The sequence below is a fragment of the Microchirus variegatus genome (genome assembly GCF_963457635.1).
Source record: "Microchirus variegatus genome assembly, chromosome: 20".
Lineage (NCBI taxonomy): Eukaryota > Metazoa > Chordata > Actinopteri > Pleuronectiformes > Soleidae > Microchirus > Microchirus variegatus.
The window spans coordinates 8,368,185-8,385,139 of NC_139821.1; the positions used below are offsets into that span (position 1 = coordinate 8,368,185).

Sequence of the window (16,955 nt, forward strand, 5' to 3'; positions counted from 1 at the left end):
CAATTTTATACAACCCTAGTGCATTATTGAGAAACAATTCAGATTAAATAGATTTGTCAAAATATCTGATTCAATTAAATGTACACACAAAAGCAAACAGACATCAGGTCTTTTTTCTGTTTGCTTCGTCTCATTTTATAATAATCTACTTTGAGGGTTTATTGGCAGAAATCATCAGTGAAATTGAAATTTGCTCCTGGGTTACTCTGTGATCAGCTCGAAGAGCCGGAGGATTGAAAAGAGATCATCCATTTAATGACTCTTTATCTCTTTAACTCCTCTGCTCTGACTGACACTGCACAGATGTTGTCCGCAATCGCTGAAGCCCTCTCTGCATTTCTGCTCCAAATCCACAAAGCTCAGCCACAGCAGCAGCAGCAGCAACAGCATCAGTAGGACTGGCTCCATCATCACTGGCAGCTCCATACATCCCTGAGTGTCAGCAGCTGCTCCAATAATTCAACAACCTCAAATCGGTCTTCAATGATGAGGGACAGTTCAGACAAGTGTGGACACATTGACACGAACCAACCTGCTCTGTCACAATCATGAAGTGATAGGTTAAGTTTCATGATACAGCTGTATTTCACTTACTTTACCAGAGTGGACGACAATTTCATGTCATTCTAAGGTACTTAAATATACAAAATATAGCTTGGTTTCGAAGCTTACAATAGCTGAGGATAAAAGGATCTTCTAGCCGAGTCCAGATTATCGGTCTGGCTACGTGGATTAGACCAGTACAGTTAAAAGTCCCACTATATATCATTTTTTTGCACTTTCGCTGATTTATCACACTGCACCAGGCAGGCAGCAGCTCATCAGCAGCAGCTGCGCTGTCTGGAGCGGGGAGGTGGGAGTGAAGAGGCCGTCCTCACGGCGGGTGAGACATTTTCACACAGTTCACCGCAGAACATGGTGTTATAATGAAACGACCAGGTGTCCATTCACCAATATGCAAGCACATATTTATTTTGCATTAGCATGCTACTATTTTGCAGCTAACTTGGCGAACCTGTTTCCAAAGGTAAGCTAGCGAGGCTACCATTAGCATAAGCGTAGGGCTAACAAAACAAACACTGTGCAACCTCATTAGGCACAACGCATATGTTTTAATTTTCGATTAGCATTAGCGTAGCTAGCTGTTGTGACTGTCAGCCACGCCAGTTGTGCCTTGTGCCTGATGAGGTTGCACAGTGTTTGTATTATGTTAGCCTTTACATTCCTTATCATGCATTACCATAAAACTGAAAAAGCTTCTACAGCTCCCACTATATAGAATATATACTTCCTACGGGCAATGCACTAGTAAGAATTAAATTTATTACCACAACAAATCTAAGCTACTAAAATGTGACTTTAAGTTGATCAAATGTGTTGACAGACAATAAATGACCTTCACTTCTCAAGTGAGCAGAACCTATTTGAGGGTTTACACGAAAACACTTCAACACCCACCCCCGTACTATCACACTCCATTTCTTGCTTTCCGTCTCTGAAGAAACGGCGTCCTTTTCACCTCTTCCTCTTTGTGTACTGCACCCTCCTTCTCTTCACACACTCTTGCACTCCTCTAGTCAACCTGTCTGCTCTGCCTTTTCTCCCTTTCTTCATCATCAGAAGTTTGAACAGTGCTGACGGACAGGTACATCTCTGAGGCAAGCAATGTTGGAGTGACGGTGCACAAAGCACATCCCCCCCCCCCACACACACACACACACTACTACTATCAGTATAGATACATAGTGTATTACAATAAGTAACAGAATATGTGTGTCTCACACACACAAACACCCCTCCATGCCACGGACACAGAAAGATAACGACCCCCCCCCACACACACACACACGTCAGCGTTTCCATCCTCACCATCTTGCCTATCAGTGCTCTCTCTCTCGCTGACTTTTTCCACCACTTCACTCCATGAGTTGATCTCTTTTTCCCAGTTTGGATCTGGGCCGATGGCCAAAATGGCAGCGCAGCCTTGAACCTGCTCATATATGTACATGTTTGCACTTGGTGAAGAGCACTTACAGTAGAAATGTGTACATGCTTTCTTTATGGGCTTTTTCTAAATTGAATTTCTTTAGGGTTATGGCCTGTTGATTATACATTAACCAATAAATTATCCTAACACTGTTTCACTTTCAATTTGCCGCTTTATTCTGGTAACTTGGTAATTAACTCATGTTAAAAAAAAATCTGCATTTTTTATACTGCAGGTGAGGTTTTGTTGTTGTTGTGAATTTAGGGCTGAACAATTAATCGGAATTATATCGAAATCGCAATACGGCGCGGTATTTGTTAAAGCCAAAATGTGTGTGAAAATATCATTTTAGATTCATTATTGTCTTGATCTATACACATCTTACTCTACAGACTTAAGAGAACATGTTCATTTTAAAATGAGTAATAATTCCTGTCAAAAATAATCGCAATTAGATATTTATTCAAAATTGTTTGAATTAATGGCGTAGGTGTAAGTTTGAGCAAGTGTCAGCAAAGTTTTTTCATTCCTTCTTCCACTTGAGGGAGCCACTGCTCTTGGTAGTGCATGCATATGCTTGTCCCACTCAGGTAAATCATTGGTTTGTCTGCCTTTAAAGAGGATACCTACAGTAGATAATTATTTGTTTGCATCTGTAAATATGACTGTATCACTCTCTGTCACACAGACTTTCTGTCCCTCTCTGTGAGGAATGAGAGGAATCTGCAGCAGAATCAGCAGCAGTCAGGTGGACCAGAGTCCCACAATGCACTGCACGGGCCATGTTGTGTGCTACTCTCACCACATTAAAGCTTTCATTGTTCCTGTGGCTCATCACTTTTGAATCCACTGTAACGCATCTATTCTGTCAGGGTCAACAGACTGCACTGGTGCACAGCGGTGATGACACTGGACAATGACGGTGACACACACAACCGTTAACAGTATTATACACAAAGAATTTAGTGGTGCTAACCACAGATGGAGATCCTGTGCATTCTCAGGGTGAAAGTATGCTGTAAACACCATAAACTGATGCTTATACAGTTTATATACAGTGTGATTATCCCTTCAGTTATGCATGCACACTCACAATCACATAAATGCCCAACACGAAGCAAACGAAAAACACATTTTATACGTGTAATGAGTTGAAAACACACTGGATGACCCAGTAACAGCTGCACTCAGCACAGAAACCACGCTGGGACGCGAGGGGGCTTACGACACAACTGTAAAGGCCACTTGAAGAGAGACGACAAAAAGAGTGGAAAAAGTGCCTGTTTGTATTTGAGCCGGAGAATAGTTTGGAAAATGTGTGTAATTCTGTGTCAATTTTACATTTCATTAAAAAGGTGGGCGAGTCATTATCTGTAATGACATTGCTCTTCAAAAAATGGGCAAAATTGCTCAATAGCTGCACTGACGTTGACCGTAAGTGGACCACCACCAAAAACACCGTCTGTGGTTACACAGGTTTTCTGTCTTAGTTAAAAATCAACTGCACAGCATCCCGTTTAGTGTGCCAGGACTGAGTAGAGTGAGCTAATGGTAAAAACTGCAGACCCTTTGTCAATACTTGACATTTTAAATAATGAATTGAACATGTTATGTACTCACGTTTTTAGCGTGCCAGATGTCATGAGCTCAGTGACCAAAACAATGCATTTCTTTCCTTTGCAGGGTCCCTCCCACGAGTCGTAGAAGCGGACAATGTTAGGATGTTGGAGACCCTTCAACATCCCCGCCTCCTCTTTGAAGCGCTGTCGCTCCGACTTGGACAGCTTACGATCCTAGGACAAGGACAGAAGAGGGAAAATATAAGTAAGGGAAGTTTGTTCATCGAGAAATCTGGAAGAAAGATGGATTTATTCCAAACTAAACACATCACAATTACAATGATGGCGATTACAATTAAATCAAACAGGAACTCTCGCTTGGATGCGTGCGGCATCAAAAACACTGCATTTCAACACAAATTCAAATGAAATCTGAGACAAGGCGTGCACTCAGAAAATTTGGTCTGAGTACATTAAAATAGCTCCAGCAGAGGATTTGGATGGAGATGAAACACTAGACTTGTCCCTTTATCTCAATTCAAAGCGGCCACAAAAATCCATTACTGTTTGTCTGGGGCTGTTTTTTCTTCTTTTTTTTTTGATCCATCCTTTTTGTACACACTACCTGCTCGGTTTATATGTGGAGACAAACTGGTTTATACGGGGATTAATAACAAACTGACATCAATTCACACTTGAGGTGAAATTGGACAAGCAAAAGCCTGATCTATATATTAGCTATATTACTAGCTATTGAGTGTCTGGCTGCTAAAAGAAAATTGTCTTTGATTCACTTCTTGGTAACTCATCAGGACTATAAAAGGTCAGCGACTCGAGGATGAATTAAATCAGATTTTCCTATCGGAGAAGCCAGAAAGACATTTACATGCTTAAACTCCAACTTGCTCATTAATTTTCTCTCACTTGACAAATCCACTAATCACTAATTCAGCTCTAATTAAGCGTCTGTCACAGAGGGAATTAGGAAAATAGCAGTGATTTCAGTCACACCTACTCATGAGTGTTTGCACCAGACTTTAATTCAGTCTTTATTAGACCTCAACCAAAAAAAAACAAGCCAAGAAAAGAAAAGAAAGTTACAGGCTACATTCTTCCACCCTGTAGAAGATGAGCCACTTCAGACACGTTAGCACACACACACACAGTTTAATGGTCATTCCAGCTCGACCACTGATACGGCAATGAACACAGATGTAAATGGAAGTGTGGGTAAGTTGGCCAGGGTAAAGAAATGCAGCTACGCAGGCTGTGTCCAGTCTGAGTTTTGTGTTCGTAGAGAAGTCAGGGTTCCGCCCCCCCCGAGGTAGGACAGAATTAATACCAGGGTTGACCACTGGGTGTCAACCATTGAGAACACGCAAATAAACACTGAACGAGATGAAGAAACGGGCGACACGTTGTGCTTTCATCTTTCAATTTCACCCACTCTAAATCTGAAATCGCTGAGACTTTGCCACATGTCCTCTCGCACTGACTGATGGAGGCTATTTTTATTCACAAAGATAAACATTCACATGAGGGAAAGAAAATCCCTGACACAAAATACAGAGAATGAACTTATCTTTTACGTAGACATTGTTTTGTTTTTATCTAAAAAGGAATATATTCCATAGTATCTTCATTCATTGGATATTGTGTGGGCCGTGAGTGTGTGTGTATGTGAGTGTGTTTTCACATTGATTCTTCATCAGCTCTGTGTCTTAACTGTAGCCGACACATCCAGCACACCAGTGCCCCAGAAATAAACAAAATCAGAGCACAAGCATAAAAGAAGGCGACAAATCCTTCAGAGGATTCATTCCCAAGTGCACAAACATGGTTGCGACTTAAAGTGACGTTGCCAAACATCGTCTTTCACGGCTAATGAGCAGCTATGAGAAGTCTCCACGAGACGAACCATAACAAAGATGCAGAACATTTTGTCATGTCTTACAATATCTTAGAACTCTGGGTGAAAAGAGCAGGAAGAAATTAAGGTATTTTTAAGGTGACAGATTATGTTGGTTCTAGCAATATTATAAAAATGATCACCACGGCAACCAGTTCTTAAATAGGTACAATGAACGACACCGTGTCTTCAATTTGACGGTATCATTGTTTTATTTAATAAATCAATTCAACGCGACTGAAGAGTCCGCCAGGTCACGATGAGCTGACCCGGTGATGCGATCAAATTGTATAACCAGTTTTTTTTTCTTCTTCTTCTTTTTTTTGTCAAAACAACCTCGTCTACATCATATGATTTTACAGAAAGTCTGAAAGCTTCAGTGTCTTAGCGAATGCATTAATGCGAGCATCTGTGCAAGTGTGTCTGTCCGTAACGGCTTATCCCTTCATCCTGCAGCAACCCATTTACTGATGATGGCCCATTAGCAGCTGACACACAAAAACATCCATGGATGCTCCTCCTCTTCCATTCTGACTCCGATGACCATGTGATGTAGTGGTCACAAGAAAAAAAAAAAAAAAAAGCACAGTAGGTCACCTGACTAGCTGGAAGGCAGCATACCATTTCCCAGCAGCACTTAGTAAAGACTCTGACCACCCATATCACTGTGAAGACAACTCTCCCCTCTTTCAGCGTTGTCTTACTACAGGGAAAGACAGAGCAGTCAGCAAGTCTAGGTGGGCTTTCCTCTCTATTATTATCCATTAGAAATGTTCCTTCTTCATTGTTCTGTGTCAATCGATGCTCATCTTACACACACACCGTGATCTAAAAGGTCCAACATATGCACGCGAAACAAATCTGTTTGAGTATTTAATTTGATCCAAGTCTCCTTGTTCTTTCTTCATCCATTCTTTTTGGCTACAAGCTTCAAAACATCATGAGACTTGAATTAGGCAAACACAGAAATACCCCTGTCACTCTCCATCCAATGTTCTCTCTTCTTCCATCCTTTTTTTTCTCCATACACAGAGGCTCACACAAACACAGTAGACACAATAAAGTCCAAGTTCATCCGTCCTGTTTCTGCACACATAAACCCCAGGCAGCCAGACAGGCGAGCAGAAACACAATCGCCAGTGTTAAAGAATTATGCAGCTTCCTGCAGCGAAGGCTGAAACGTGAAACCCTCTGATCAACTCATCTCGTCTGGACTTCCTGCTGTGCTTTAACGGTCCGCGATCATCTGCTCTGGTCTGCCATAGCCGCTGAGCAGTAACTCACACAGCACCAGATGGACAGAGGTCGCAACTGAAGACGAAAAAAAAAGACGAGGAGGCAGAAAATGATATTGTATAGTTTCTGTACTCCAAACTCACAGGATGTTATCTAAAGTGCTTCATCTCTTCTGGGGGACGGCGGAAGCCTAAATATAGGATAACATCATTCCATAGGATCTGGTTCTCAGGACTCACATTATATAAGATGAACCCTGCGCAGCATTTAGTGATATGAAGCCGTGTAATCCAGGCAGAGGCCCTTGCCTCGACCTATAGTCGCAGATGGGCCAAAGAAAATGGAAGAAGGGGGAACATACTCTACTGTTTCCGTTCACTGTTTAGTCACAGACTAATCCTGAGAATTTAGATCTGCAAGCACATGCTTGTGTTGTGTGCGCTTTCAAAGACACGGAAGAATATCATATGCACTGAAACAGAGAGCTCATAAAGCTTCCACGCAGTCGACACAGATATTGTGTGACCTTGAGCTGACGTCATTATAGTAATAAAACGGGATCAATTTCTCACCTGCAGCAGTTTCTCTTGATGACTAAGTCAGATCACTACATATCAAAAAAGTGAGGCTAAACAAGGCAAACAACTTTTGGAAGATCACTTTCTGGAAGTATTTTAGGGAAGTAATCTTTTTTTTCCCCCCAAACTTGAGGACAAATGTTCAACTCTGCGTCATCTATGCACATAATGGCAATGCATTTACCAACATATAGAGACAATTGTGCTGTGAGATGTTCCACGGGGGATTTCTAATGATGTCAATGATGGCATTCATCCTGTATGTCTCTGAGGAATATGCCAAGAAATGCACAAGCACACCCACCACATGACCACAATATAAATCAAATAAGAAGCAAAAAGGACATAAAAAGTAGACAAATAAATCCTTCAAAAAAAGGTTCCTCGCACTGACAATGCTTTAAAACAGGGCTGTGTGATAAGGGAAAAACTGTACATTTCCTATATAGACTGATATTTATGACAATATCAATCCATTATATAATTTTTGCAGCACATTTCTGCACAATTGCCCTTGTGTCCTCAGTTTGGGAGGATAACGCAAGTCCATCATCCCTTTCATTGCCCTCTGTTCCACTTTAGCTTTTTTTTCAAATCAACCCTGAGAGACCAAGAGAAACCCAAAAGGCAAGCTCTGGCTTGCAGGTGTCAAGCTTATTTCTACAGAGTGTTATTGAGCAAATAATATGTCCAAAAAGCTCATAATCATGAAGTCATTTCTTCACTTTCCTCTGATTGACTTCACCTACATTTTTCTCTCCATGCTCTAGAGAAGAAATCAGGCCACGTAAATCTTTCCCACATTAAGCGACGAGGCTTAGTGATTAAGCCAATTTGTTTCTACATACAGTAAAGACCTACAGTGGAGGTGGATAGGTGCTTGTGTGTGTGTGTGTTCACCGGCATGCTCCATTAGTGTGCAGCATTAGTATCAACTCAAACCCCCCACAACTCTGGAAATGCTCTCCTGCAAAGAGCCGCAACCCCCCCACCACCCCAAAACATGCACACACACACACACACACACACAGTCACATGATCCTCTCCAAGAACTTCACCACAGCTTGTTATGGTTACCCAGGGAGAGTAAGAGAGCGCAAGAGAGTGAGCGAGAGAGCATCTGTTATGAATAAGAATGACTGAAAAGTCGATGAATTTGTTCCAGTTAGTCAAAAGGGAGAGAAGAGAACGCGGCGGGGACTGACATCATCGAAAACAAAAATGTTTAAGTTTTGTTTGACAAAAAAAAAAAAACAAAGGAAAAACTAAGCTTAGCGTCCACTTGTTCGCACCTCTTCCTCCTGGATCCCTGTGTTTGCTTTATCCTTCTCCTTCCCTTTTCCTCTCACACCGCATCGCTCACTCTTTGAATCTCCCCTCCTTCCCACCGCTTTCTCCTTCTTTTCTCCTGCTTAGGTGGTTTTTGGTTTCCCATCAATCACTGTGTTGTAAATTGCAGTAACCAGCACCATGTGTCCGTCTGTGTGCAAATTCTGACCAAGTTGAGGCTGAAAAGTCAGTTGCAACGGTGTTCTGCGTGAACTTTAATCAGGAATACATCTATTTTTAGGACATATTAATCACTTTTTGTTGTGATTTTAACAGGCATCACAAAGAAATCCTTTCATCAGGATGCAAGCGCGTGTGTGTGTGCGCAGCCAGGCACAGAGAAAGGAGACAATAGAGTGCACAGTCGGGGGCAGGCAGGGATGGCACCTATTGTTAATACACAAGCGATCTACACAACACACCCACCATGTGTCATTACCCTCTGCTCTGCTGACCATGCCTCACTGCTTTCCCTCTCCACCACCTTTTTTTTTATTGAATCTTTTCCTATTGTTTCCTCTTTACTAACTCCCCCCCCCTCCCTCTTATTTATGGGATTCCCCAAAAATACGGAAAAGCATTTGGCCTCTGTCCCATATCATATTCCACAGTTCAGCCACTCGATCCGCCCATCATCTCGATCCAAGGGCAACAAACAGGTAATCTGAGGATAATGAGTGGAACTTCTGGTGTGAAGTTCTTTCCTTCTTAAGTGTTAATCCTGAACAGAGGAAGAAAAATTCCATATTTGAAGCTAATGAGTTAAACAGGCCAGACTCTCCCTTTAACACTGGTATCAAATAATATGTGACGACATCCTCCTTCTCAAACTAATAAAATGATACAAATTTAATACCCAATTCACGAATTAGATGATCAAACCTGTTGAAATATGGGGTCCTAATAAAAGGCTGCATTGTGGATTTGATGCAAGTGACAGTCGTCTTTGTGGCTCAAACAGGAAACAACTTTTCTAATTAAGTCAGAGGAAGAAAACAGGAAGGATCCAAAGTTGTCCATGAGAAAGCTTTGCATTGTTTGCTTCAGGAATTCTTTTAATATTTCAATTAGTATTAGAGGATGGGAGTCTTTCAAACATATTTTTGGAATGTTTTACAGTAATGTGCATTTAGTCATTTAGCATTATTACATTATATGGGTCATGTTGACGTGATAACAACATAGAAGTGTACCAATGCTTGCTGGCACTGCCAAGAAAAAAAAGTACCAAGAACTCAAAAGAATCTTGATTTTAAAGCAATTATACCCTATAGTATATACATGCTGTACCTATAGACAATAAACTAAATGTTACCCACTGGACCTCTATGGACTAAGGCCAATTCATAGCCATTCCAAGTGTGCCTGTCCACACGTCTCCATGTCCGACCACGAGGACTCTATGTGCCGACTGCACATGCTCCAGGGAGGGCAATAAACGGGAACAGAGTGTCGGAAACAGGTACGAACGCTTGTGACGCCAGACTCACACAGGCCTTCAATTTAGTATGAATGTAAACACCGACTGAAGAGTGCATGCAGCTCTACATGCAGATCCAGAGTATGGAAAGTACGGAGAGGCCTTGAGCACACAGAGCAGGAGGGGAAGCCAACAGCTTCAGGGCTAATCCAGGCCGACACTATCCAATATGTAAATGAGTAGCATAATAACATTTGTGACCGTGCTAATTGGCTCATCATTGCAGTTCCACAGCTTTGTTTTTTCACCTATGTCCCTAATTTTGCAAGTTAAACACGCACAGGTGTAGTAACATATTCATAGGTTTTGAAGGTGTGTGTGTGTGCTTGTGTGTTGTCGTGCAAAAAGGTTGCAGCCTTAATATAGTCCGTGTCCACCTGCCTCTCTGTCAACACTTCATAAACAAACAGAGAGTCACGGATATGTCGATGGATACGATCTGTGTTCCTCATGTGTCAAGCTGTCGACTGCTCAAGATGTTTCTTTCACACAACGTGAAGGAGCGACATTTTCTAATCATGAAAAACGCGACTATGGACTGAAGAAAGAAGAAACTGACCATATGCCAGCATGAGGATCATGGACAAAATCCCTCCTAAAGCCTACAAAAATACAAACAGATGTTACCAGGAGTTCATTACCAAGAAACATTATACTGTATATCCATGCCTGTAATGTGGCATGCGCTCATACGCAGAACCCACTGGAATCCACAAGGGTGTAAATGACGTCCTTAAAGCGAGGTCCTGACACTTCTCCAGTAAGTGATGACCTAACAGCGCGGGCTACAGCCAGTGTTTGAGAGAGGCCGAGGGCCATCGCACATAAAACTATTACATAATGCGGAGAAGACTATCCCTTCACACTATACAAGCCTCCTCTTTTTTAAACGCCTGTGATGGCCTTTAGCACTTCTCCGGTTTCACTGTGAGGACCATCATCGCAACAGCCATAGGCGTCCAACCACGCAGCAGCACTTTGTGTGTGTAATATAATTAAGCAAACAGTAAGAACGCACTAATTCAGCAATTAACAAAAACTTGAGTGTGTTTGGACGACGGTTTTCTGTAAGCGAGTAGAAAAGTGAGGGAGAAAATGGGAGTTTAAATGAAAAAGATGGGAGAATTAGAGAGGGCAGTAAATAAACTCTCAATGCAGTTTACTTTTGTAATTGTTTTCATGTTAAAGTATAGATAGCAGGACTTTGACAAAGCTATAGTGATTTCTTTTATGTTTATTAAGCAGTGTTGTCAGTGTCTTGTCAGAGGAGTCTGATTCTCACCACGGAGGTTGGCACCAAAATCTTCAATCAGATTCAAATGGTGACACAGTAATAAATAATATATATAATTTGCATACAAGAGAAATGTTTACATCACCAACAGAGTGAAGAGAGTAAAATAAGCTCCTTAAAAACTGTGTTGAGTATTTAGAGCGCTCAATATTTATGTTCCGTCAGCCTAACAACTATTATAGCGAGAGTATCAAACTGCCTGTTTACATGTACACAAATACTGGGCGACTCTAAGAATACTACACACACTGTGTTTGTGTATGCGAGAGCTTGTGCTCATATCATCTCAATATAGATTAACCGAAACACTGAAGACCCAAGAATATAGAGGAACTAATAAACAAAACCACACACATAAAAACAAAGACATGCCATCGTTACAACAAACATAACAGGGGGGTTAGCTTGTGTAAAGAAAAAGGGAGAGTGGAGGGAGGTAACAAGGCAGAGGCAGGGCTAGAAATAAAAGAATATGAGTCATGGATCATTTTTCCCCTCTCTCTTCTTCCCGCTCATATCTTTATGTCCCTTTCTGTCTTTTCGGTCAATGTTCTTTCCTACCCTCCTCACACTCACTGGCCTACATATCCTCGGCAGCTGGTTAGTTTAGACGAGGAACTGATTTAGGCTCCGGCCCTGACAGGGTAACCAGAGAAGTTAAACAGATACAGGCTACTGACAGAGCGCTGCACTAGAGACCAAAGTAATCTGTGACAGACAACTGGACGGGCTCCAGAAAACATCCAGCTTCCAAAAAGACGTGTGTGTGTGTGTGTGCTGTGAGCATGTTTGTGCGGGTCTGAGTGATGACTGACTGTGGTTTTGTTACATGCAGGTTTCGGGGTTAATTTGTTCCAGATGAGAGTCCATTACTGCCCGAAGTGCACAGTTACAAGACATTAGCCTACTTTTCTTCTTAGTTTTGTCTCTAGGACACTCAGACACACACACACACACACACACACACACACACACACACACACACACATATGCATGTATCTTTTAAAACAGACATGTTAACCTCATCTCTAACATGATGACGCATTGATGGCCACGTACGAGTATAGAAAATGAGCTCACCTTCTAAACACAATACATGCACCAATAATTATGTAGCATATCCAGATGCAGCCACGTGACTGAAGAGTAGGGGGGAGTGCAATGATGAAGACAGAAGTGAGGTAAGAGGTATTGGCATACAATGCATACATTTTTTTCATATACTACAGACTCTTTTGAAACCACAGCAAGACAAATTCACTGTTGATTTGATAGAAAAACTCAAGAAGAACAACAAAAGAGAACTATTTCCTTGACAGCAAATGTGTAGCCAACTGTTCTATAGCTGATTTAGATGAGGAGAGACTGAGAGGCATTAAAGGAGGCTGGATTGTATGACACAATGATGTAATAACTGTGACCATCATGTGCACAGAAAGACACACACACACACACACACAGGGTAGGATTACTTCAGAGGTGCCTGTCTGTCTCAGTAACGCCTCCCAGAGAGACAGATGTCAATGTCACAAGGACTGAGTCAGCCTAGCACTTACATGGACGAGATAGACACTGAGCCTTTGTCAAGCAAAAAAAAAAAAATCACTTCAAAAAGCACATGGGACAGACGAGGAGAGATGATGATGCTGCTGCTGCTGCTGGGTGAAAACTCAACCCTGCAAGTTCAGATTGTCTTTTGCTGAACTGAAATTCCAGACCCTGCAGGAGTATTCTCGAAGATAAAAGTAAAGGCCTTGTTTATAACCTTGGAGCAGCGATTTTTGGTTGCCGTGCAATGTGCGTCAATATCCTCAGAACCACTAGGGGGAGTAAAAAGGCACAATAAACATACAAGCCAACGAGTGTCTCTGGGTCAAAGAGCTGCAGAAAAAGCCAAATCTGCTCAGCCAGTTTTCTTTCATACACGTCAGTTACGCACAACTTAAAAAAACTTCAACACTTTTGAGCACTTGCACACCAGTGGTGGTTACATCATTTCTGGCACACTCTCCTCGCACTAGATGTGCCAAGTTTAAGGGAAGACGAGGAGGGAACAGTAGTAGGAGGAGGAGGAGGAGGAGGGTAGAAATCTGTACAGAGATGAAAAACATGCAAAAGGTGAGGTTGAAGACCAGAGGGAGGAGAGGATGTCACGTGTTAATGACTGGTCATACAGTACGTACTAAGCTAAAAAAGGAGGTGGGAGAGGATATTATTGAAAGACTGGGTACGAGGAGCAGAAGCCTGATGTAGGAGGTGGGATGGCACAGATGGCTCAGATAATGAGCTGTCAGTTGAAACAAAAGCAAAACATTGTAATGTTTCATAATGAGTGCTTGCTAATGAGACTTCTATAGCGATTCACAAAAACCTTTTGCTGAAGAAACGATTATACTCTGATAACTACAAGACTCTTTTAAAACTTTTAACAAAGACAATTTTATACAGTGTACAAAAAAAGTTGATACTCAAGACCAATTTGACCCAAAATTAGATCTTCAAATACTCAAATATCCATACACCTTGAAATTAAACTTAACACAAACATTTCATACTGATGTTATAACCTGCGTCCCATTGTGGATCCCTGGCCAAACTCACTAAACTCATGAGTTTGTTATTCCACCTGCTTGTGCTTCAGTGTAATGGTTGGCAGACTTTCTTAGCTCGACTTTTGGAGAACAGCTAGATAATTACAATAATGTACAGATCTGACACCTCGGTAAGGGAAACACTATAATTAATCACAAAGTACATCTGGCTACAATTAGCTGCACAAAGATTTAGAAATAGCTGAGTGCCTATTGCGGTCGATGTGTGCACCGCACACACAAAAGTACACTGTCATTCTTAAGGATCCACGTTCTCACACACACGTGATCAGTAACAAAAACTTTTATATAGTGCCTCCACCCTATTTTTCACCTGAATGTGGGACACAATAAATGATGTCCAACTTTCTGTCTCTGGAACAATGACAACAATGAGAAATAATTGTATGACTTCTAAAGCCCAGGATAACAACACAGTGCTTAAAATATCCACACACAAAGGATGATGAAATGATAAAAAAAGGGTTAGGCCAAGAAGGAGGAGGAGACACTGAATAAGGTAATGTCAGATTCCTCAGAGTACAGTGACAACTGCCTGAAGGGGAAATGAGCAGAGCTACGACTGTTGCAGATGCCAATTTGTCATCGTGGTACGCCAAGTATGTGATGGGCTACCAAATGTTAGTGATGACTGTTAAGCTTATGTTGTTTCTGTAAAGATTTATTATTAATTTAAGTAACTGCAGATACCAAATATTTAAATTTGGTCAATAAAACTAGTCCATGAGCAACTCTCTACACTGTAAGTAAGTAAGTAAAAATTCTCTGGCCAATATCGGATATATATATATATATATATTGGCAGATGGGTGTGCACATAAAACATTACTGTCATAACAAGTGCAAAAGGAAGAGGCAAAGTTTTCCTTTTGACAGATCATCGTCAACGCGCAAAATGCACGACAGAGGCCAAAATGTTCCAGACGAGGGTCACGAACAGATAACGAGGGGGAAGTAAAAGGCGACAGAAATGCCTCTGGTAGACTTTTTAACTGACGTGACAACGCAAAAGCACATGCGCATGTACACAAACACAAACCCAGGTTACATCATTCTGCTCGAGGTTTGTGAGAAGCTGGAAAACAGGCTAAAGTCAGAGGGAAGAAGTAACTGCAGGTACAAAAAGGTTTACGAGTTTGAGTTTGTGAACACACACTGTACAGTAGAACACCTCAGGCCAGACACACGCATACAAAGCACGTGTTGTTGAATTGCTAAAGGATGTGCTGCTCCAGCAGGATGTTTGCACCGATACATTTGGTTTTTTGAAAGGCAGTTTCACTATCAAACGGCAGCCCGATCAAACAGCTTATGTGAATGTGCACACCTGTACGCAACACACTTAAGTGCTGGAGCCAACACCTACAGCAGCATTAGAGCCCAGGGGTAAAAATTATTTATCCTCTGGGGGAAAATCCTGAACCGTATCACTCTCTCTCTTGCCTCCCAGTCATGTTCTGTAACTCTGACAATTATATAAACATCTGTGTCCTGTCAAAGAAGCATCATGGGCACAGGGATTTAGATTTACTGACTCATAGCATGGTGTTTTCATTGCTACACACACAAAAAAAACAGACGGAATTCGGAATAATGTGCTGTGTTGGGTGCAAGCTTGACAAAAGGTCAACACAGAGGTGTGATATTAATCAATGTGCAACCAACATAGTTCACTGACAGATGATGCTGCAACTTTGCAGCAACTTGTCATCCTTTATTTTTATATCAATAACCAACACTGTCATAACAAAATAAAAAAAATGAAAAAAATCCAAATGGGTCTTAATGTATGCTGACAGATTATCTATTGAAGATGAGACTATTTTGCAGTTACATCATCGCTGAAAAACAACCTGCCGAACCGGTATACCTGCCAGGTCTCCAATTATGGCTGTTAGGCATGGCTTTTCTGAACAAATAAAGACCGGTGCCAAATAAATGCTCTGCACATTCTGACCACCTCATTTATACAACACAACAACGTGCTGAAATAAGAACATTTGAGCACCATGTCATGCTTTATGTCAGTCACATTAGATGACTTCCTTATATAAATTAAGATTTCTATTCACTGGAAATGCTTAAGAATGTTTAATTTGAGACAAAAGTGGATAGGATTAAGAGTAAAATAGGGAACAACATCAAACGCGAAGCCAAAACAAAGGCGTGCCTCTAACACAAGCCTGTGGACATGTGGACAATGTATAGTACAGAATGTACAGCACAGTTTAGTACACAAACAGACACGGGTTTGTTCTTCGTCTGTTTTCCAGTCCCGGAGAAAAAAAAAAGAGAAGATAACGATGTAATGGTAGTTTGCGTTAAGTCAACTTAAACAGAAAGGAAATACAGCATAAAGATTATTAGTGACTGTGGAGTCAGGAGAAGCACAATATTAACCGATGCGTCCGTGTTTTCTTACTCAAAAGCTAATCTGCCTTGTGAGCTCACCACAGAGCCAAGCAGCATTAATGAAGAGTGATGACAGATTTGCATGCATGAGCGCACACGCACACACACACACACACACACACACACACACACACACACACACACACACACACACACACACACACACACACACACACACACACACACACACACACACACACACACACACACACACACACACACACACACACACACACACACACACACACACACACAAACACACACACACACACACACACACACACACACACACACACACACACACACACAGCAGAATTAACAATGAGCATGAACACTCACATCCTGTGAAGTCAGCACAGGATACCAGATATGAATCATGTGTAGAGAAAGTCTTCTTCTTCCTCATCTTCCTCTTTTCTCTCTCTGCTTACGTGTCATCATTCAGAGAAGATCTACGCTGACGGACCCTTCCAGTGACCCGAACGCTGACCCTAAATATGCCCTTAGACCCCTCTTCTCAGTGAGACACTCGACGACCCTTTTCTTTGTGTGTTCTCAC

The 16,955-nt window shown here is 41.6% G+C and overlaps 1 protein-coding gene across 1 annotated transcript in view; it reads right to left on the bottom strand.

Annotated features, from left to right (window-relative positions):
* The window catches only part of wnk1b (WNK lysine deficient protein kinase 1b), a 92,324-nt gene that overhangs the window by 37,783 nt on the left and 37,586 nt on the right, over window positions 1–16,955 (bottom strand). Inside the window, exon 4 of the mRNA XM_083906951.1 lies at window positions 3,608–3,780. Coding sequence (XP_083763077.1) covers window positions 3,608–3,780 — 173 coding nt within the window. The remainder of the gene's footprint in view (window positions 1–3,607; window positions 3,781–16,955) is intronic.